This window comes from Aptenodytes patagonicus, chromosome 1, assembly GCF_965638725.1.
Source record: "Aptenodytes patagonicus chromosome 1, bAptPat1.pri.cur, whole genome shotgun sequence".
Classification (NCBI taxonomy): domain Eukaryota; kingdom Metazoa; phylum Chordata; class Aves; order Sphenisciformes; family Spheniscidae; genus Aptenodytes; species Aptenodytes patagonicus.
This window is the reverse complement of record NC_134949.1, coordinates 110,985,909-111,010,745: the sequence shown is the minus strand read 5'-3', so window position 1 is coordinate 111,010,745 and position 24,837 is coordinate 110,985,909. Positions and strand designations below refer to the sequence as shown.

Here is a 24,837-nt window from a genome sequence, read left to right as displayed (position 1 = left end):
CTCGTGATTCATTACTCATTTTTGAATCTGAGGACATATGATTCCCATATTAAAATTATTATTTTTATATATTTATACATTCCCATATTAAAATTCAAGTACTGCACTAACCTATTTTATCAATGTCTATTTATTTATCATTTATTTATAAATAATATCAATAAAAAGAACAAGGAGTATTTCAAGGAAAGTTACTCTATCATTCACTAGGTTAACTGTATCAAACAGGAGCATGTTGCACTAACTTTTCTGTTTGTCTTCTGCATTAAAAAAGAAGATTTTTCTAAAAATAGTCTATAGACTCAAATTATCACAGTGAATAGTGGACACAGACCCTCCCATTGAGTTCTTAAAAAAAGAAAAAGAGAAAATACAAAATTGCTGACACTTAAAATAGGTGCATTTTATGACTCTGATGTTTGGAAACTGAAGCATAACATGAATATTTAAACTCTTTCTTTTGCCTATTCCATTTATAAGCATATTGATTTTGGGACTATGGAAAACCAGTACTAAAAGAGTACTGTTTGCTGTGAAACATTGAAAAAAATCTTAACAATGGATCTGAAAAACACTGCCAGGGTAGTACATTTATTTCTTTATTACTGCACACATTTTTTACAAAAGCTTAACCACAGTACTTTAGAAAGCACCACCAGATACTACAGCTAATGGCATATGTAATGAGTCTTATCATTGTAAAGTTATATAAGCAAATACAATTTCAAGTTCATTACTTCCTTCCTCAAATCCAGAGTTTGCCCTTTTAATAGTTTCCTCAAACAGGAGTAGGGAAGAAGGAAAACTCAACATCTAAATTTTTGTATAAGCAGTAGTTAACTGCCTCAAACGGGCAATTCGTATTTTTTTTGTAATATAAATACACACACTGAACATTCACCAGGTAAGTATTTCCGCAAAACAGAAGTTGGATAAATAACACTGCATACTTCTGAAATGCAACAAAATAATTTCACAGATAAAGTCCCAGTAAGAGCCAGTAACAAAATTCCTAGCATCTTGATGGACTAATACCTAACCCTGAAGAAGGGATGGAGTAGAGAGGTGAAAGGGAAAAGACAGAACAAAAACCCCGAAAACCCCAAACAAAAAAAGGAGAGTGGAATTCTTATTGCAGGATTTAAGAGCAAAAATGCATCTGACTTCCATTTAAGAATTTGCAGAACATGATTTGAGTGTAGCTAGCCTTCCGAATGAGGAGCAAGTTTATATTTGTCTCAAGTTCTAAGTGTATCAACATGTGCTGGTTTTGGCTGGGGTAGAGTTAATTTTCTTCACAGTAGCTGGTAAGGGACTATGTTTTGGATTTGTGCTGGAAACAGTGCTGATAACACAGGGATGTTTTCGTTACTGCTGAGCAGTGCTTGCACAGAGTCAAGGCCTTTTCGGCTTCTCACCCTACCCCACCAGCGAGGAGGCTGAGGGTGCACAAGAAGTTGGGAGGGGACACAGCTGGGACAGCTGACCCCAACTGACCAAAGGGATATTCCATACCATGTGACGTCATGCTCAGCATATAAAGCTGGGGGAAGGAGAAGGAAAGGGGGGACATTGAGCGATGGCGTTTGTCTTCCCAAGTAACCATTATGCGTGATGGATCCCTGCTTTCCTGGGGATGGCTGAACACCTGCCTGCCCATGGGAAGCAGTGAATGAATTCCTTGTTTTGCTTTGCTTGCATGAGCGGCTTTTGCCTTACTTATTAAACTGTCTTGATCTCAACCCACGAGTTTTCTCACTTTTACCCTTCCGATTCTCTCCCCCATCCCACTGGGGGGGAGTGAGCAAGTGGCTGTGTGGTGCTTAGTTGCTATCTGGGGTTAAACCACGACATCAGTTAGCAATGCAATTCCTCCATGTAATCCTGCCACCTTCCTGTTCTACTAACATCCTTCCTTCTCCTCCCCTCAAAACAGAACACCACCTACTCATTCCTAAGTATCTTAGTTTGATTTTAGGTCAGCATTTTCCAGCAGGACTTTTGTCTACACTCTCATGATTAGCGGGAGTTTCAAAGGGCCTTGGTCCTTGGACAACACTGCCGATAGATCAAAGATAAAGCAAATTATTCCACTGTTATTTGTCCTTCTCTGCATACAGTTTTATGGAAGCCTAACTGTAGAGCTTTAGGAAGAACCTCAGGTAGTTTAGACACATTCAGCCTAAAGCTGCAGTGTGATCAGGCTAGAACCTTTAGACAAGTCACAGCCTTATGGGTATTAAAAAAAAAAAAAAAAAAAAGATATACATAATACTGACCATACAATAGAAACACCTATGTTCTTAGGCTACTGTAATGTAGAGTAGATTAATAGTTTAAATTATGAGATGCCACTACATACACTTTTACTATCAGAATTTCATCATTGCTACAAAATTGTCTTTAAGTGAAGAGGGTATTGATCACAGTACAGGAGAGAAGAAATATTCCTAAAAATACTTACTGAAGTCACCTGCAAGAAACACTGCTTCTGCTCCCGGTGCCCACTCTTTGCAATATATTCCACCATCCACAAATTGGTTAACTCCGAAGGTTTTGTAACATTTTGAAAATTTATCAAGGCCTCCTTCATTTTCCTCAATGTTCTTCAAGCGGTTATAAAACAGGGAATACCTTTTAATGAAAATAGATAAAGTTTTTTAGAACTTTCAGTAAGTGACTTTCTTACATTAAGATTAACAAGTGTAAGAACACAAAAAACCCACCATTGAGACACACTGTCACATTATGTCCTAAGACTACAATATCAGATTCACTGTTCTCTACAGAAATAGAAAAAAAAAAATCAAATACAAACCATACAGTGGTTGTTACATAGTGCAAAGTTGCAATCTTCACATTTGTCTCTATTTTTTCTACTTTATGGGAACAGTTTGCACTTTAAGTTTAAGACTACAACTCCTGATTGGCAGTCAAGAAATCATAGTATTACTACACAACAGGAGAACTTCACACTCTGAACAGCCTAGCACTTTTTCCTCCATCTTATTAATATTGGACACAGGCCTCCTAGGGAGAATTGTATAGCCCTGCCACATCTCTCACAGCCAATTTTAATAGGCAATCTCAGGACACTGAAGAGTCTGCAGTACAGCATATGGTGAGTACAGAGAAAGTAGTCTGGCACTTGCAGAAAGCAGCTCCTCAGGCAGCCTGTCTACAGAGACCATCAGCAAGAGTTTGGAGTCCCCTGACACTGCAACGATTTGGAAAACAAAGTTGCCACTTTGTGGAAGTAATTATTACCCTGGTAGGACATGGAATGGCCTAAACCTCCAACATAGAAATTTACTAGTGACAGTTTGGAGGTGGTTTGCAGGGGATTTTGTTTTGGGTTTTTTTTGTTGGTTTTTTTTTTGGGGGGGGGGGTTAACCTATTTTGCTATGTTTTCTCCAAGAAGCTCCCATCAATTCAAGAAACACACATCAGGTGCACAATATAAACAAGAAGGTCAACTTTGACTCCTAAAACATGAGCTATTATGTAAAGAAGCACAGATAAAAGCTTCGGTTGGGAATTTTATTAATGCTACCTGTACAGTGTTTGTTTGGTTTTTTTTAAATAAGACATCCCCAATGTGTTTGTGTTCTCCATAAATGTAAAGGAGTCTTCCAAAGTGTATAAAAACTAATAAGAATCGCAGTAAGACCAACCTGTCTGCCTCATTACACTTACTGTATTTTGAAAAAGGAAATAGAAACAGTAAAGAAGCAAAACAGCACTATGGGATGATACCTTGTTGGGTTGGGGGGGGGGGGGGGGGGGCGGGGAGAAGAGAAGTAGTCTGTCTACTGTGTCAGGACTTAAGACACCACTCTGATTTGTTTTAAAGTTTTGTTTTAGAATTGGCCCTTAATTAGTTCAAAGTAGAGGATTAAAATGTCTACTTATGGTTAAGGTAAAAATAACATTATGTACATTTAGAGTACTATGACTACTTTCAAGGTTAATTTCCCAGCAAGTTTTTATTATGAAGACTGATGCTCACCTTTAAAGACAGCAAGATTTGAAAAATGCCTCAGGACACACTATAGCAAATACATTTATAACTTTTTGCCCATCCACCTGCATCGTTCCTTTAAAATTTGCTCTGGGTATAATCCTCATAAGCACATTACTAACTGCTACTGCTATGATAATCAGTTTCATTTATAGTGCTTGAGGGAAAATATTTTGTCAGATTTCCAAGTATGAGTGTATTACATATATAGACAAACCCAGTTGACTGACTTAAGTTTTAACCAACTGCAATCACAGAAAGATTTATATAAATAAAGTTTAAATACAGAAACACAGAGCAAGTCACAAACAGCCTCAAAAGTTCAACATATGACATTTGGTAAAGGCAAAATTACTCCATTATTGAAGGGTTCTCCTTGAAAAAAAAAAAAGTAGTGTTTTTATTTGTATAGGGTTTTTTTAAGTTTTAAGCCTTCCTTTAAAATATACCAGTTATATTATACAAGAACACTATCTGCAAATTCCAGTTTCTCAGCTATACATAAGCTCTTTCAAAATTGCTGCCTGTCATGTATTATTTTTAACTAGTTCCACTGCAGCTGCAGCAGGAACCCTTTTGTATATGCTGTAGGTAGCTGTTGTAACTCCAGAAAAGATTTAACTGAAGCAATGAATTTGACACACTTAAAATACAAAAGGCATTTTGGAATAGGTTATCTACTTAAAATTAATCTTCACACACACAGACACACACTTGGTACAAATACATTTTCATAGCTTTAAGGACACCTTTGGCCGGATGTGGCATTTCCCACATTCAGGAAGAAGTAGAAGTGGTAAGCTTCATCTTTAAAACAAAAGTCATTCCTCTCCAGCTTTCAAAGATTTCTATGACTGAGATGATACATTTATTAACAGAGAAGAACAGCAGGTCACAGAAAAGGACTGAAATTTCTGTGCAGAAAAGAAAAAGGCTATGATAAGCTTCATATAACCTAGAGGCACACATATGCTGACTGCTTACTGCTCTTTCTCCGTGAGTCCTCCCTAGCAAAGGGGAATCAAACCCATTCATCTCATTCCAAAGAAATAAGCAGCAAACAAATTTAGGATTTGAGAGTGAGTTTATGGGGTGGGAGGGATGAAAATGGACTTTCAGAAAGCAATTATAAAATTAATGTCTTTGGGAAAAGTCACTGTAAGCTCTGGATTCTTGTTACAGCAGCACTAAGAGTACATCCACTGTTTCAGTTTTTGTCTTTCAGTAAATTCAAAGTTTAGGCAAAGAAAGAGACCACAACACTTAATATGTGAAGTGATCATGAGTATTACTGTAAAAAAAAAGACTACTTTTTGCTCACTTTGCAATGGTGGTGAGCAAGATTACATGCTCAATAAAAACAATTTCTTTTGGAAGACAGGGGTCAAGGAAGGAAGCAGATTAGAAAAGTTGTTGATCAGGGATGTAAAACATTATTACAATAATAGCTTTTTATATAGGACAGATTTTGAACAAGTAATACGGCATCATGTACACAGAGTACAAATGCTCCTTCAATTTGTATACAAGCACACTGCTTGTGATAGAGCAAGTTAATTCAGGTACTACTGCTGCATCACCATTGCAGAAATCATGATTATTTGAACAACTAGTGGTCTCCATAATTGTTTTTAAATTATATTCTAGAAAGCATTTAGTTTTAATTTTAACCACCTTCTGAAATTATCAAATATAGAATTGTAGTTTGCTCAAAGTTCATGAAAACCCACTAGCTTCTGAAATGAATCAATTACTTGTGAACTATTTTAAAAACTCATCTCAGGAGATGAAATACATCTGGACACAGAACAAGGTTACCTGTCATAGAAGGTCTTGTAAAACAGCAGAAGCATAGTTCTGTATCCTGTTGCTGCTTTAAAGGAAAAGATTCAGTTAAGTGTATGCTTATGATCCAGATTCAGGAAACTTAAGGTTTTGCTTTCACAGAAATTTTGGCTTTCATTTCTGTATTACTGAAGCTTGTTAAACATTTTTAATCTTCCAAACTGAAACCCCAGGATTACACACAAAGCGACAGGAAAAAGTTTTTTTCAACCAATTCCAAAGATTTATACTGTTTACTAATAGCACACAAATGTTAAGAAGAGGAGAGGTAGACATTAGATTGATGAGACTGCATCTTGTGATCCCCTCTTAACACTGAAAGTTATGTCATATTCAGTTATGCATATATACTCATATGACATATATATAGTCAGACTCTAGACACAGGACACATTTCAAAGGTGAGACAATCTCATAAAATTTTGGACATGTGAATAGTCAACAACAGCATCCAGAGCTACAAGTCAGGACAAAAGGCTGACTTCTGCCTTCATACTTTTCAAGTCTTCACAGCTTAATGAGTAACTGCAAAGTCTTAAGATTTTCCTACTTCCCTGCGTTAAAGTTGTAATACTCTTCGGTGTCAAGGCATACCTGGGTACAGTTTTTACCTTGAAAAGTACAACCATTACTTTTGGGACAAAAAAAGGTAAATAGAGCAACAACAGGATCTACAGAACTTCAGGTACAGAGGGTCCGAAATAACTGGAAAAAGTCATACATTAAGTCCCTTACTACAGCCAGGCACAACAACACACATCTGACAAGTGCGGACAAGGGGGCTGCTTTTGGTGGTATCCCTTGCTCCTGGAGTTCTTATGAAGAAGCAAGCTTTTCAAGTCAAGCCCCATATCCATTCATCTCGCCTCTGTTAACAGACCAATGGGTTTTAAAGCTAAAATACTGAAATTAGATGGTTTCTTCAGACTTACTGGAAACAAAGACTTCACATTCTTAGCATTTCCCCAAGCACACATAACACCCAGCTTGAAACAAGACATTTGTTAACAGAATAGTACTTTTACACCAGCATTTTTTCCCCTCCTCTACCATTATTTCACTATGAAATACTAGTAATCGTAAACATCATTTGAAACAGGGTCACAACAGTCTTTTCCATTGTTATATTCATAATTTGTAACACAGCATTGCCTTAAAATCCCACGCTTTATATGCAGCTTTGCTTAAACTCTTACAATAGAAGTGTAGGAATTGGCTGACTTTCTATAGAAGCAGGATTAAAACATCAAACATGAATTAGTATAATGGCTATCCAGAAAGCAAATATCTTGCCAATAAAATAACCTTCATAGTGAAGGAGTAAAGACAATATTAACTCAGTAGCCACTTCAAGGGTTTACATTTCAGGTGAGCACTTATTCCTCACACCTCTAAAACACCCTCAAATATTTTGTCTTACAGATACCTAGAGATCTAAAACTTATACAGTAGAAGTATACAGTTATCAGAGAAAGAGATCAGAGAAAAAGATGGCCTGAAATCTTTCAGTTCAATGCAAACCTATACAGTTCTTATCCAAAGAAATAGTGTTCTATTTATTTGGTAACCATGAGATAACAAAACCCTCCTGATGCTGCAGTTCCTATAACCACTGACTTCATTCAGCTATTGATCCCATTAAGTCTCAGGCATATGTTAAAATTAGTAGCTTCAATATGGAGCATAAGAATAAAAAAGTTAAGCCCCATCTTCCTCCCCAAAGTCAACTGCATTAGTGAAATAAGACTTTTGGCAGACTATTGAAGAAGTCTGATGGTAAGTCAGAACACTGGATCGGGGCTCCACATAAAGCCTTCAGGTCTTTATTCTTCCAGGCAACCAGAGGTTGCTGCTACTAACTCCTTCCTGGCCACCCTGTAAAATGACAAAAAGGTATTCTAATATTTTAAACTTTTAGGTTTAACCATATAAGCTTTATGTTCTTAGGCATCACAGTAATCTAAACAGAAACGAGTATAATCAAAAAGGCCTTCGCAGCATACAAGATACCCTCATTTAATCAGTCTGATGCTAAACTCCAAGATGGCTACAAAACTTCAAGCCATTTTTATGACCATTCTCATACCTTTTTATAAAATTGTAGTTATTGCAGTTTATAGAACAGACAATCAACTTATTTTAAGACCTGTGGTGTCAACACTGAAATTAATCATTTTAGTCCCTCTTCTGCTTATGATGCTGATTTTAGTAGCTATTCATCTTTTAGATTCCTTTTGTCCACACCAGCTTTTGTGTCATAATTTATTGCTACAATATTGGCCTAGTATTAATGCTAATTTATTCAAAACATGAAAACAAATAGGAGAGACTTTGATAATTGGTGTCCACATAGAAAGCCCAATTCTGCAGATACCAAAGTGAAAAGGATACAAAAGAAAATGCCCAATAAGGCACTCTCTGTAGCCAAATCCTTCAATTTTCCAATAAATACAAACATTTACAGTAATGTCAGTGTTAAAAATAAAGCTACAGTCTAAACGAAAGTAAGACTCTCAGCTACTTAAGTCTGTTACATTTCTTTACATTTCTTCCAATGTAGGTGTTGGAAAGACTAAAATATCAAAAGCAGAAAGGGAAAAATTGTTTGTTTTCCCCCCTTCCTCCTCATTTAAACAATAAACCTCAAGAAAAACTGTTCTAGATTTTGAAATACCACTTATCCTATTTATCAGCTTAATCCTGAAGTCTTAGGGGAATGCTGCCTCTTATTTTCACCCTTCCACTCTTCCCTGCCACAGAAGAAGCTGTATCAGCATTACAGTAAAACAGGGAATAGAAGAGTGAAGAGGCCACCAAATCCTGTCTTGTACCATCACTGACGTATCATGAACAACGCTATTCATCAAGTTACTGTGATTTCTGAACTCCATTTTCAAAACTGCCTTGAGTCCCCCCTCACTTATTACTATGACTGGAAAACTGGTACAGCACTTTGCTGAAATTGTAGGATCTACTTAACAACCCCACACAGCAGCTCTGTTTGAGGGCTAACATACCATCATCCTCTCCAAGATTACACTGACCTGAAATTCTCCTGCAGCTTTCCAGTCATAGTACTAAGTGATAAAGAACAGGGCTCCACTGCCTTCTCTGGGCATTTTTAGTTTGGGGTTTTTGATTTTAAAGCATTTGTACATGTTGTAAACAAGAATGCAAACCATTACATCTCTGGAACGATACTGCAATTTCATGCTGTGTTCAGAGTTGTTGAACGAAGCTCACTGTGACAGTGCAGGAAGACAGTGAGGTGGTGAGAAAAAAAAAAAAAAATATCGGGCAACAAGAAACTCATTTACCTACTGATGTGGCCAGACCATCAAAACATTCCCTGTTTTGGTATAGATCCACTCTATCTTATGATCCCTGTGGACAATCAAAAGGGTCAAAAAACTGTAACAAAAAAACCCAAATCATCAGTGTAGATGCACCACACTTTCACCAATGTAATACCATTTACAGATTACTTCTCTGTAGGATGAAGAATAAATGGTCACAATTTTTAAAGGTTTATTTCTCCACAACAACATATTATTCAAATAAAGCCACACTTTGAAATTTGGCAAATAAGGAATTGAAAATTGCCGATTTTAGTTGTGATAGTATACTGCAGGAACATGAGAAAGGATTAACAGCCAGTTTTGAATTATATACCAAGAAAGGCTCAGGAGCTGCAGTTCTCCTCCTGACATCACAGGCAGCCCATTCTTTAGAGAATGATGTCCAAGATCTTGCAATGCTGTCACCAACTAGCAGTGATGGGTATCATCTAAGTGCCTACGTTGAACATGTAAACAGCAACTGCTTCTTTAAAAAACTTGATAGCTATGGAAGAAGAGCAACTGTTTGAATCTGAAGATATGATGTTAACACTTAGGTCAAACTTCTGTACTTAAGCAGCTCTTACCACTATGCATCTAGTCAAAAATGTTCATCTGCAGCAGTAAAATTTGCGCAGAAAGCTATGTTATAAAAACAGACTCCCCTATGGTCTGCCACAATCCTCAGGGTAACTAGTCAAATTCAACAAGCAACATGCTGTGGCATTTCATAGAGCCTGCCTATAAAATAGGTATTCCTACCTCCAAATTTGATCAGATACATCTATACAAAGCCACATGGTCCAGGCTCACTGGATCAGGGGCACTAGCTTTTTGATCTCCACACTGCAGTCCACTGTGTGCAACAGGTATCTTTAAATCACCATTAGTAAATCACAGAAGTGGTAATTGCCACCTCATGAAGCACAGCTGTAAGGTCTCTGGTAAACACTGTGCTGTACTCTCACTGAGTTTTCATGGAAAGCCAGAGCAGAATTAATTTCTTTCAAGGTAGTCACAGGAGGAACACGTGGGAATATGAAACTGGACAATCCTGAAACAATCGTCACTAATAATGCCCATTTCTATTCCTGTTATGACCCCTACCACTTCAAAGAAAAAAGTAAATGAAAAGATAAAAATAGAAGTTGAAAATGTACATGCAACACCTCTGAATATCTCAAAATAAAGAGCATGGGGCCATTCACAAGTTACCTTTTCTAATATTGCTGCTATCACTTTGAAGATGCAGTTACAAACATTTTCACTGACACCAAAGCCAGTGCAGAGTCCCTGCTCAGATTAGCGAGTCCCTGATTCTCATCTTCTCTTTTGTTCTGTAGCTAGTTATTCCCTCAAACTGTCCTCATTCAGCTGCTTATAAGGGGGGATGGATTGAAGGAAGATAGGAGTAGGATGGATCAAGTTCTTCCTAAAGCAAATTTCTGCAGTCCAACAAATCAAACACAGACTGTTGAACTAGAATTATGCGGCAGAAGCAAATTCCTGTTTGCAGTTGCTTCTTCAACTTTATTTATCACTAGTGAAAGCTATATCAAAACAGAAGCCTTGGATTTTATTTCATTCTTTTCTCCATGTCCCTTTACTCACTTTTCATTTGACTGTTCAGAGTATTACACAAAGTAATCACACTTAAGGAAAATAGTAAAGGCACAGTAAATCTCAGGTAAGTACAACTACTTCAGAACAGCAGACTTACTGTATTTTAACTTATATCAACTTTATAGTTTTAGATGATTGACTTGCACTTTCTGCATAGAGAAGTCCTGTCCCATTCAGGTAATCTTTTTAATATACATTTAAATAGATTAAGCAACACCTGAAAATGTGTAACCTTTGAAGTGTTAAGAAGAATTCTGAAAGATATGCTCTAGAAATGCAGGATAGCAATAGCTGATGTTTACACAGATCAAGAAAGAGACAATCATTTAATTTTGCTTTTCTGCAGGTTAAAAGCAGCAATCATGACCTTAAGAAGTCTGTGTGTGGCTAAATCTGAATTTCCCAGAGGTTCTAGTTGCTCTATTAGAATTATTCACTACACAAGTATTTTGCGTCTCTCCCAAGCCAGAGGCAATTTAACACACATTTTCAGCTGAAAACTAAGGATACTGCAGGTTGTCCAATGATATTAAGTTCCTTTCAGGTGTAATAAGATTAACTGTTATCCAAATAATTTGGGGATACAGTTATTTCAATAATGAACTTACACAGTTAAACCATTTCTGTTACAATTCCTACCAAAGTGCTTTATTACTAGTTACTAAAAAGACCACCCAGCAGACAACTCATAAGAATGAGCAAGAAAGGCCAAAAGTTTCAAAAGCAACTTCTCCAATTTTCTTCTACTCTGCAGATAATGAATGCCAACATGGAATTTTTCATTTCTTCCTTTCCAACAGACAGGACAGCTCTGCTCTTTGCTTTTCTGGTCTCCCCAGGAGATTTCTTTAAAGTTTACCCAAATGAATGGAGGGAGGGTGAGAGATCCAGTAGCGTCTGCTATTACTGAATCCCACGAACATAGTGGCTTTTCAATAGCTACATCCAAAAAGCTCCTTCAAGGAAATGCATTCATTTGAGTGTCCTTACGACTTTTCTCCAACTAGAATAAATCTGTAATATTGGAAGCTACACTGGAAATGGAAGCAGAAGCAGTTTAAAAAAAAAAAATGCAACAGCACCCACAACACCTTACTTCAGTAGTTACTTACAATTTCTGAGCACTTTCCATGGTGAGCAAACAGATGTAAATTCCCAGCTCTCTTTGGATGTTCCGTGATTTCATTACGGAGAGGTAACGCAGCTTTGTGTCTCAAACTAAATGCAGTATCTTAAAAATTAAGAAGTATTTGCTCGGGGATAATTAATGAGTAATCACTTGCTCTGTTGAAAGTAATTCATACAGGACAAGTGACTGACTCAGCATCAACTTTTTTCAAAATAAAGTGCAGTGACATGCAAGTCAAGCCCTAACAACAATATACAGTCTAGTACATAGGAGCACAACAAAACAAAAACTAGCAGAAAGCAAAAGGAAACTACAGAGTTTTTCTTGACATCCTACCAGCAGTTGCTATTTCTAACAGAGATGTAAAGACCTGTAAGCTATGAAGTCTAATAAAGATAAATATGTTTCAGTGGTATTTTAGCAGGAAGATTATTTGCTGACTTAAGTTCTGGCACTGTGCTTTCTGCACAATACAGGGGACTAGAAGCAAGCCTCTTTCCTGCTTTAAACATTAGGATAACTTAGTGGCTTCACCAACATTTGACAGCTGTAGTGTTTTTGCCATCAGCTTCATAATGAACATACACAGTGCTCAATTCAGAACCAAATGCAGGAATGGTAACAAGATTTATCAAACGCAAACTTAATGTAATCATTTAGTAATAATTGCTCCACTGACTTATCTAAACCAATACCACTTCTAAGAACACCCTTCCCCACAATATTTAGAGGCTCTTACCCACATCCACATATGTTTGTTCATCTATCACCCCCTTCAGTTTATTAGAAACACATGGATGCACCTCACAGGATAAGTGTAACAGATTACTAGTGTTTAGAAGGAGCAAGAGGCAATTTCTTTCCATCAGAAGCCTAGCAAACTACGTAGAGACACCAGTTTAAGAGAGAGAGGAGAAGTGTATACATAAGTATTAACACTTGCTACAAGAAAGCCATTTTCTCTTTTACCCTCTATTGAAATAAAATAAAACTAAAAGACACCCCCAAAAAAACCACAGCCACCCCCAAAAATCCTTATGATACTAAGCTGTGTTACAACTTCCCGGAACAGCATGGCTACGTATATTCTATATCTGCCAAAGCACTCAAGACAGCTTCCCTGTCATGAGGGAACAGTCTAAATAAAACAGCAATTACAAAATTATGTGAGTTCTATACATTTTTTCTTTGTATATAAGGAAACAAATTTACCAGTAGCATACTTCATTTATTTTGTTTTACACATCTGAACATTTATCAGAAACACTTTAGGTATGAGATTTCTTCATTTAATAGTTAGTCTCACTATCCCTCTGCTAAGTAGTCTTAATTATGCATGAATTGTACACTAAAAACCCTCTTTTAGCTACCATAATTTGTTTCTCTGTTGTCATGATATATGAAGCAAGTTGATGGAGTTCTTTTTGAATTAACGTAACTACAGCGAAACTCCATCCTATTTGAGCAGAAAGCTGCAGAAGTGTAGAGAGACAGACTTCTTTCTCAAAATCAGTAGACTAAGACTGTGTTAGCTCATGTTTCATATTACACAAGAGAAAATAAACTGAAAGGTCAGTTGAACAGTTACAGCATTGCCCTTTTCCAAGGTAATCAGCAGAGCATGTAGCAAAGACGTGAACACAAGCGTGACTGGAAAGACAGTATCTGATAAAGAGGCTTTTGCTGCCAAAAGTATGTGGGACAAAATACCGCTCTCTCAATGCCCGTCGAGGAGTGTGGCATACTGCAGGCCTTATTTCAAGTAACTCTGATTTATTACTCTAATTTGAAATTGTGTTCTTGTTAAACATTCAGGTTTTCATATTGCCAAAACACACTAGAATATGTAATACTGAGCATTAATCACATTCTCAGGAAAGCTACAGGAACAATATCATTATTAATTTGTTCGTAATAGGGACACAATACAGGCAAAAATTAATCTGGTTTACTAACGCATTTTCACTTAAATAGTACTGAATAACAAGAAGAATTTGTATACTTAAACTGGAAACTGTAAGGTAAATTTCCCCTCCCTCCCCTCCCCCATATTAAAAGCAGTTTATTTTTCCTCTCAGAAGCATGTATTTATTAGTGGAGCCTTCCAAAACCGCTTCTACTCATCATATTAACATATGCTTAAACACACCTTAATCTGGAAAGAACTCATTCAATGTTTTATTTACCAGAATTCCTTTAATGAAGCTGTAAATAACAGCATATCAATTCCCATTTGATTCCACTGCCAACTATTTCTAACAGACTATCTTCATATTAATAGATATCAAGGTCTAGTTGGGGGAAAGAGTCAGTGATTCCCACAGCACTAGTACAAAGCTGGAATTAAAACACAAACTAAAAGCAGTAGCTACACAAGAGGCTTCAGGGGAAAAAAAACCACCCACAGAATTTCTTAAAAAGAATTTATAACATGCCTTTTGGTGGGCAAGTGTTATTACCTCTTGAAGGTCTTCAGTAACCTGGAAGTGTCAGTCAGTACCATTTCTAAGGCAATTTGTGTGGTGAGAACCAGCCCACACACCTCCTATGGGTTGTAAGAGCTCTGCACAGTGACAAGATAGTCTGGACTTCAGTAACTATTTAATTTAATTTTAGTTGTTTAAAGAAAGCTGTTTTGAATATTGTAGGGTTTTTTTTTTTATTAGCTTGCCACAGCAGTAAACAAAAGCAGCCACCTGTTTCTTTTCAAATTTGGATTTCAAGTCTGCTGCATCAGTTTGGCTTCCACATTCTCAGTAATGCTGCAAGTAACATTAACTGGCATAAATGAAGCTCAACACAATGCTAAGAAAGACTTATTGTTCTAAATAAACACCCAAGAAGTTAAGAATCAAAAGTTTTAGTTGTCTACCAAACAGGAGAAAGCTTTTAAGTCAGAAGTCACTTCTGACTATTTCAAATAAAACACCAGATATTCCTCACTACCTTCGCCACCCAACCCACTTTAGCAGGCACATTATGTAATAAGAATTGTTACTTGAATTTCCTAACAGAAAACTGTGCAGTTGCTCTAGCTATAACTTCGTTGTTAATTTCCATAAGTGTTACTTCACCGCCTTTTAAAATATGTTCCAGAAATTAAAAACAAAGTCTTGACCCGGCAATGTGCACCTGCAGCCCAGAAAGCCAACTGTATCCTGGGCTGCATCAAAAGAAGCGTGGCCAGCAGGTTGAGGGAGATGATTCTGCTCCTCTACTCCACTCTCGTGAGACCCCACCTGGAGTACTGCATTCAGCTCTGGGGCCCCCAACATAAGAAGGACATAGACCTGTCCTGTTGGAGCAAGTCCAGAAGAGGGCCACAAAGATGATCAGAGGGCTGGGGCACCTCTCCTGTGAAGACAGGCTGAGAGAGTTGGGGTGGTTCAGTCTGGAGAAGAGAACGCTCCGGGGAAACCTTATAGCAGCCTTCCAGTACCTGAAGGGGGCCTATGAGAAAGCTGAAGAGGGACTTTTTACAAGGGCATGTACTTATAGGACAAGGGGCAATGGCTTTAAACTGAAAGAGGGTAGGTTTAGATTAGCTATAAGGAAGAAATTCTTCACTATGGGGGTGGTGAGGCACTGGAACAGCTTTCCCAGAGAAGTTGTGGATGCCCCATCCCTGGAAGTGTTCAAGGCCAGGTTGGACAGGGCTTGAGCAACCTGGTCTAGTGGAAGGTGTCCCTGCCCATGACAGGGGGGTTGGAACCAGATGATCTTTAAGGTCCCTCCCAACCCAAACCATTCTGTGATTCTATGAAGATTTAATGGGTCATATCAATGGCTTGTATATTCAAGCAGTTCACTATCTGAAAGTCATGTTGGAAAGTTAAATAAAAGTCTTCTCATCCCCTGATAACCAAACAAGCAAAAATCCCCCTTACTACAGGGCTGTTTCCTTGTCAAACTTTAAACAGATTTAATGGACAGCCGTCTTAAGAGGCTGTCAAAAAGATGGCTAGAGGAAAAGTACCCATAGCAACACCCAGCTTCTTTACTACTGCACCAAACCTTGCTCCCTGTAACAGTTTTCCTCTCATCTAGCGTGACCACAAGCCTATGGTATTCCACCTAATTAACTAACTCTTTAAATCCTATTAGTTTAGCCTCAATTTTAGGATGTGCATGTATTCATACACCACCTAAACAAGGTGTTTTGTTTTCCCTTTCTCATGCACACAAATATACTCCCAACGTAGGTTTCTTCATGGCCTTTAAGTATTTGTCACCCACTTTTAGATTACCTCTCTGTATTTTATTCTGACAAAGAAAACGTCACAATACTCCAGGAAAGAAAAGCATGTGTGAGATTTTTACATATAAAGGATAGAAAAACAAGTATTAAACATGGGGTGGGAAGAAAGGTATACTTTTGCTTTTGTTACTGACCACTATGCCAGATTTGATCAATCTTCATTGATCAAGGAGTGTTTTACATTTAGGCTCAGTAGCTGTATGGGGGTATTCATATAGACCGCACATGCAACTCACCTAGCACGCCTGGTCTGCTAGCTGGGTTCCCTGTAACGCCGATGAAAAGTAGCCCTTTTAGAAGGCAGTTTTAAGGAAAAAAACGTTACCTCCAGTGACTGGAAAATAAGATCTGGAGGGATTTGGGGGTGGGGGGGAGGAACACCACTGAGCTACTTTACCTTCTACATTATCACACCAGCTTCAGGTGCCTTAGCAGAAGCACTGCATTGGCTTCACAGCACAAGCTTGTCTAAATTTAATTAACTGCTTTCACTGCAGACAGGACCAACAAGGAAAGCCAAGCACTCTTAAACAGTTATACAGTCCACAATGCAAAGTGTTTATAATTTAGTATCAACATGCTAGAAGTATAATTAGAATTTGTGTACTTAAGAAGTGTCTGTAACTAGTCCCAGGCAATCAAGTCTATTCCCACAGAAGATGAGCAAGAAAAAAAAGTATGTATTGTTGTTGACTGCTGCTGTGAATAGTTGTATACAACAGCTTACTTCATTCGTGGCTGAGCCTTTTCAAGGTGCAGTCTAAAAGCTGCTCTTTTTCCAGACTTCAGTAAGAATGAGTACAAAGATAAGAAATGCTAGTCGTTAACTAATTTGCACCATCATCTAAAAAAGAGAAGTATAAACATCAAATTCTCAAAGTTGTTATACTGAATATTCAAACCTCTTTACTGAAGAGTTCAGTTTCTACATAGTCCGGCTATTCTTCTGAAACATTAAGCTACTGTAGCTCTTTGACACAATCTTTAGTCTGACTATATGAATTGCTGCATGCCAAAAATTTGTTAAGCACTTAACTGCAGAAAGAGCACTACTCAGCAGTTGTTGGGTTCATCCCAACCACATACCCATTTTCACATGATTTAAGCTCATAAGTACATGTTATAGCTTCCTATGAAGACACCTGCCTTCTGATGGGATTGTAGCTGTATTTGATGTTAGCAGGGACAGCCTGATAATCATAGAAGTCATCATTACTCTGCAGCCTCCAAGCACGTGTTAGTCTGTCTATAATATGACTTGTCTGTCACAACATTAGAAAGCTTATGATTCAAGTTTTGAATTGATATGACTAAAGAAAATTTTAAACAAAAGAGAGGGGAGAGTATTAACTAATACTGCATTACTATGCGAGACTTAAGTCACCTACCATAAATGACTCAAAACTTAGCAAGACAGTGAAGTTTACATCAGAATTTTAAATATCTGAAGTGACAAGGTAACTTGGGACACACAGAAAGCCACTTGCAACAATTCAGGGGGTGCGGGAGAAGGAGGAAGCAAATCCCCACAGACTTAGAAAGACTGGTATTGCCAGGGTTAGTCACCCTGATATGCTGCACACCCAAGTGCAACTGTAGTCTTACTCTTAGAAAGTACTACTGGGAAAGCTTCAGAGATCATGGTATATTAACATTTGTCTAATACTAGGAGTTAAGAAATACAAGATGAACAAGCTATCTACTGGGTGGAGAAAACCCCTCTGTTTTTACAATTTCAGATTCATCTTGTCTGCTTAAGACTCTATGCACCTTCTAAAACAATTATTAAAGTTAGAGAAGCCTTTCATATCAAATTTTGACATAAAAGCTTTATTTACACAGAACCTTTTGTATAGAAAGTTAATATTACTAAGCGTTCACTCCAGATGGATAAGCTTAAACAGCAAAAAGGTTGAGCAATATAGTAATGGACTATATGTTGGATAGGATTTCCCTTTTTAGTAATTTTCCACCCTCACTATGACATTCCTATGACTATTAGTATGTTTTTTCCTCTTTATAGAGGAATTTAGACAATTTACACTGGCTGACCTGCTTGAAAAGTTGTATTTTAAAGTACAAAATAGAAAAAGCAGTGCACTATACTCTTGACTGAAAAAAATATAAATACGTATATGATTATCTACAAATCTGGGCATTTACATTAGGTGTATACACATACAACATCCCTTCATTCTCCCCTCTCCCATCTGAAACACATACAACAGAACATAAAAGTAATATCTCTTTTATTGGAACTAAGCCTAGAAAAAACACTACTAGCTCCAATTCTCAGCCTGGAGAGCTGCCAAAGTAAAGCCTACAAACTGAAGCCAAGCAGGACACCACCTTAGTCCCAAAGCTTCAGTCAGCACAGCCTCCTTATTTGAGGTCAACTTGACAGGCACCAGCACAAGGGAATAACAAAGGAGGAAAACCATGAGCCAACAACTTTAGGTATACACAGTTTGTCAGGAAATTAACCCCTTCATTCTTGATGCATAGCTCATAAATGAAGCTGGTAAAGACTTCTGATGCATCATGGAAGAAAAAAACATTGGTAGGTACGCAAAGAATTAACACCTGTATTTTTTTGTCACAACGCATTCATTACATCAGAGTGGCTTGGGTATTTATTATTCCATAAATAAAGCTATAACCTGTAAACTGTATATAACACCCCAAAGATTCCATACTTAAACCTTTTCTTTTTCTCCTGGAGAGCCTGAACTCGCGTTCAGCTTCTACAAGGCTACACATACATTAGCATCTATAGGCGTAATCTCCTATTCTTTTCCTCCTAACACACACAGTTTGTGCACTGCCAGTTAGAAGCCTTTTTCAATTGTCATCTGAATTGCTACAAGATAAAAGATTTTAGTGTAAAACATACCCAAAATTTGACAGAGGAGGTGCCAACTAAATAGAAGAAAAAAGTTTCCCATAGGATCAGGGCCCCAGAGAGGGAGCAGAATCTCTATCTCTATAGGTTTGACACCCAAGAGAACAAAATCCTGAACAATCCAGTCCCAATTCAACACTGACCTGGTTCTGAGCAGGAGGCTGGGACACAGGTCCCCTCCAACCAGAATTGTTCTGTGAATATTTAGTACTTTACACCTACTGAAGCTAGCCAGATCTGCTTAAGAAAAACAAAGAACATGGCAAGATATATAAAAACAATAATGCAGTTAGTGACAGAAATACTACAAGTGCTGCAAATGCCAAAGCATTCTAATATATCTTAGATTACTGGCAATCACATACACCTCCCCTAAGCTTGCATTTATTTTCTTTGTATGTGTATCTATGCACACAGAAAAGGAATTCCACAGTGCTAAAACAGACAAAAATATGGACAAAATAACCCAGTTGCTACCTTGAAACAAGTTTTGCTATTGTTGTTAGACAATTTTTCATCAAATACCATATAAGTTTTTGCCATATAATTTAAAAATCAAAGTAGTCACTGACATGTGCAAGGTGAACTTTTACATCGATATTACCTGTAAAATGCTATAATTATAGCAACCACATATTCACAAGGTATTGATATACCTAGTTATTTCTATTTTAATTCCTTATATACATTCCTATAATTCCTTATATATAATTCCTATAAGTTATATAATTGCATAGTGCACACTATACATGTGTGTGTGTATACACACACACAAAGTTTACTTATACATATATTAGGTATTGTTTCAAAGCATTCTGGAAATGTAAACCCATTTATATTGACAAGAAATTCCAGAGTTTTGAGCACTGAAGTATAAAACACTTTGGGTGGGGGATTATGGATGTAAGATAGTATTCATACTGGATATTATCCAATATTATAGATTTTTTTTTCCCCCCTTCTTTAACCTTTTTAACCAAATATTACTGGTGCAATTTGAGTCTTTCTTCCTGGATAACTAATTAGAACAAGAGAATCTGTATCACTGGGTATTCTGCAACGGGGGCGGGGGGGGGGGAAGGGGCAACCTTCAGGAAAGGTAATGCTACCATGTCTCCTTCCTGAACTGAAGCACAGAACTGCTGTTCAAGTGTTTTATTTCTACAGGAAAGGGACCCCTTGTTTTCCATCTCACCAAAATCGGCAGGAATGTGAAGCTACCACATCTTACCTTATGTACCTTCCTGCTACTGACCGGCAATCCCCCTGTAACTGCTACCATCAGTGTCTCATTTATGCCAGCAATGGGATTCTTGACGTAAAATTTTGTCAGTATGAGTTTTACAAAACCTAGGACCTTACCCTACACTTCAGTCAGCTTTTGGTAACTTTAAATCAAGTGCATCAGCCCTAATTCTACAAGGCTGAACTTAAAAATCCTGAATAAATCAATGGGGGGGGAGGGGGGGAAAGGGCGGATTCCTTTACAAAGGACACCAGTCTCCAGGATATAAAAGAACTTAATCCTAAATTTTCAAGACAGCCACAATGTTCTCTGAGGCTTTTGAAGAGGTACCCCTTACTATTTGGGGCAGCTCTGTTTAACATGTCTTTCTTCCTTTGCAGGCCTCCCTTAAGACAAATTAGCATACCTCTACATCACCAGGGAGGGAACCAGACAGTTCGACTCACTGCAGTGTGATGGCTAGAATTAGTTTAATGCCCAGTCTCCTATAGCCCTTTGTGTAAGTATGTATCTACCTCATTTTAAGATCTCTTGAAGGAAGCCTGGATTCTTATAGTCCATCATTCTTTCACTCTAAGAAAAATTCTTAATTATTCGCACATTCTGAGCTGAGCATTTACTGCTTTTAAGAATGTGTACGCTAAATGAACTACTGTATTTCTTTTAAACATTAAGCCACAGACCACCAGTGGGTGCACTGTTTGACAAAGTTTACAGATACCTTTGTTGAGAAAGCCCTGGTGTGCCATCCCATTGTGTTATGTTACACAATACACTTGCATTTGGTTGTGACAACAAGCTTTCAGCAACAGACCAGACAGGTAAGAGACTCTCGTAGAAAGGCCCTTCTCACTACCAGTCCTTTAGCACAGGTCAGACACGCAAACGCAGGCCAGAACTATGGCCTCTTTCCCAAACCCAAAATATCACACAGCTGGTACAGTTAAGTTTCATGTCCCACGTGAAGTCACAGGAGCAAGTGAAGCTCATTCAAGGTTACCAGCACATGAGTTATAGGTGCTGTATCGTGTAAGTGTGATGAGAACAACAAGCAAGACTCAGCTCTAAACTGAACATATGTTCTTCCCCCCCCTTACAATGCATCATACATACAGCTGAATAAAAGAAGTTTTCAACTTGCCAGGTGACTTCTTGAGAGAAACTTAAGATTATCAGTTATTCCTAATTAAGTATAAACTTTCAGATTGCTTACTGAGAAAAATCCAAGATAAAAACAAAATTTTGAAGGCACATCAACATATGTAATGAACAATATGAACAAAAACTGATCTGGAGAGTATTATAGAGCTCAAACCAGTAATTCATCCCTCTTTTGTAGCATTAAAGAGTTGCTAGAACTGCACTGCACTGCACTTACCTAACACTTGAATTTTGGGGGACTCACATTTATATTCCAACACAGCTAATATGGATTTCAACTTCCATACATTATATGACACCATTATATTAAGACCCTTTAACAGCATACAGGACCTAGTCAGCAGAGCTGGCTTCCCCACCAGCCCTCCCGTTCAGCTCCTCTGCAGTGCAGGCTCCTGGCACTCCCTGGCTCTGGGGCAAGCACCAAGCAGGGGCCCACAGCCAGGACCTGACCTGCTATTTGCCCACAGCCTTCCCTTTTAGCAAGACCTTCCCCCTTCCCTTCACCTCAGTTTGGGAGCAAAGCCAGGCTTTGAACTCCCCAAGCAACAGGGCTACTTTTCTCCATACAGTTCTCAAAACAAGCAGAAGTGTCCATGACACAATTTTATGCATCTAACATTTCAAACAGCTCACGCATAGCCAAGATTAAAAAAAAAAAAACAAACCATGAAAACTAAATTAAATCCATTCTGTTAAAAGTTTAAGGTAGCATGAAGGGAAAAGCTGTTCTTTAATTAACTCATTATTCACATATTAAGTTATCAGGCAAAACAGGTAAGCAGTTTCAAAATAAATATTTTGCCAGAGGCGGATGCCTATTAACAAGAGTGGCAGTGAACATGACATATGGCAGCTTTTTACTACAACAAACAGAATGCAAGGCCTACACTTTAAAACTAAATCTTGTCCTATTGCTGGACAACTAGCTCTTTCTAGACCAAATTTCAGCATCAGGCACCCTCCGTATTTGCTTTCAGAATAAATTCTGAGCAGCAACTAGTTGTCAAAGTGGGTTTTCTGGGTTTTTTGGTTGGTATTTATTTTTTTTTTTTGGGGGGGGGGGGGGGGGGGGAACAACACACGACAGAAACTATCCCAGCTTAAAGTTAATTATTAATTTCCTTTCTGTTTGTTCTCCCAGAAACAAAAATAAAACTAGAAGTAAGTTTAACTTGCACCCAGGACAGCTATTCTGAAGACCATTCAGTGAACTTCAAAGTTTGCTGACTGCAAGAGTCCAGAAAATCCTCACTGCTTAGACAGTTCACAGAAATTCAGAGAGAAAAAACCCACTCCCCAAAAAAGTCACACAAAAACACACACACACAAACAGAGGACCCCCATCAAATCCATGAATAGCATACCTTGGACACAGCTGAATAGCCAAATTAATCTCATTTCATTAACAACTTTGAAAACTGAAGAACAAATGCTGCCATATTATATTATCGCTTGTAATTTTAGCTTGCGTTTGTAATCTCCATTACTTGTCAGCTGTATGGTCCCATCCCACCAGCTCCATACAAACTGACAATATCCTCTACTCCCTCACCCCTGACGGCACTCATGAAAACTCTAAGTTTCAGTAGTGTGCAGCGTGTTCTGATTAATATATTTTAATAACACAAATACAAAGAGTTATAACAATGATACACAATCAGCAACTGGTATGATGATTTTGCTCCAGAAATACTTTTGTTCTCAAAGTTTACTTTAAGATACAACCCAGAGGCACCATAGACATTACAGGTTACAGGAACCATGCAAAAAGAAAATCAGTTCTAGATTACTACCAAGTACACAAGTCTTTGATTTTAATTTCTATCTTTCTAAAAATCTTTTTCTTTCTTTGTAATTAATGCTCTGGAGGGAATTTCCTCCCAGTACCTTATAAGCTAACTGAGTGCTGCACACTTTGCAAAAGAAAGATTTATTATCAGCCTCAGAATCCCAAACTCCCCAAAGACTATGACGTGCTGGCTTGCACACCCACAATACATACTACAGATTGCTCCCTGTGTAAAAAGTACACAAAAAAATGCTTACAAGGAAGATGAAAAATGGTTCTGGTGGTAGGAAAAAGCATGAATGACATAACTAATGTAAACAGCGAATAGAAGACGCAGCACAGAATACCTGTCAAGATCTGAAAACACACAAAAAGTTTGTATGTTTTACCCTTTCATAATATTTAGTTAATTTAAAATTCCTTTGCAATAATCATGGGGGTTTTGTATTGTCAGGAATTGATCATGACATTTTTTTGTTTGGCTGGGTTTTGTTAAGGTATAAACATTTCCCATAATATTTGGCATTCACTGGAGTACTGACATAAAATAAACTATTCTTTTAAGATTTGACAGCTACCTCTATTTCAGGAATTTAACAAAAAGCAGTTACATGATTCCATCTACTAATAAGTTTCTTAGTGATACCTAGTCAGGATATCAGAACAGTAAGAATTAGTGAAGACTCACGCTGAAATACAGCATTATTCTACCTGAAGGTTGATAGTCATCTTACATACACCCATGATACAATGATGCAATTATTTAAACTCCCCACATTTGACCAGCTCCCTCATCAGCTATCACAGCAGAGCATAAAGGAATGAGCCAGCAGAAGCAAAAGTTATTGAGATTGTGTGATCTGCAATTACCATGTCATTGCAATAACCATCATGAAGAGTAATACTACAGGTTTCAATTACAACCTGTTTGTTCCAGTCATCTTATAACCAACCTAACTATTATTAAAAAAAAAAAACTTACCCACAAACAACCCCCACACCGCAAACTTCCTCTCTATAGCTGGAAAATAGAACACAGCAGCAAAGTCTGACACTTGCAGAAAAGGGATGTAACCCCAGGTTTTGTCACAACCTCTAGAGGTGGTCGGCAAATCTTCATTCCCTATTTCCCTCTTCTCCCAAGTTTGCCTTGGCTCTCACCCCACCCACCCTTTTTCATTTTCTTTTTGTTGAGGCAATGAAGTTTTTAAAAAGTTGCAAGATAAGTTATTTGGCAAGACAGGAATTCAAATTTATATTACAATAGGCATTGTGTGTGTACACACATTTGTGTGTATGAAATCCCACTGGCTTCTGCAAAATTTGCTTTGGCTGCATTATGAAAGGTAGAGGAAGCAAAGTATATTAGAATCTTATGTTAGTACATGCAACAGTATCCTAACATTTTATCCTCAACAGGCCACCACCTATCCAGGCTTCCAAGTCAATAAAAGTTTTGAAACATTAGACTTAAAATCTGACATCCTACACTGCAACACACCAGCTTGTTTGCCAGGGATA

The 24,837-nt window shown here is 37.7% G+C and overlaps 1 protein-coding gene across 2 annotated transcripts in view; it reads right to left on the bottom strand.

The window, feature by feature from the left end:
• Window positions 1–24,837, bottom strand: part of GBE1 (1,4-alpha-glucan branching enzyme 1) — a 177,102-nt gene that overhangs the window by 133,664 nt on the left and 18,601 nt on the right. For both annotated transcript variants that reach the window (XM_076351805.1, XM_076351814.1), the window contains exon 2: window positions 2,465–2,634. In XM_076351805.1, the coding sequence (XP_076207920.1) occupies window positions 2,465–2,634 (170 nt within the window). The remainder of the gene's footprint in view (window positions 1–2,464; window positions 2,635–24,837) is intronic.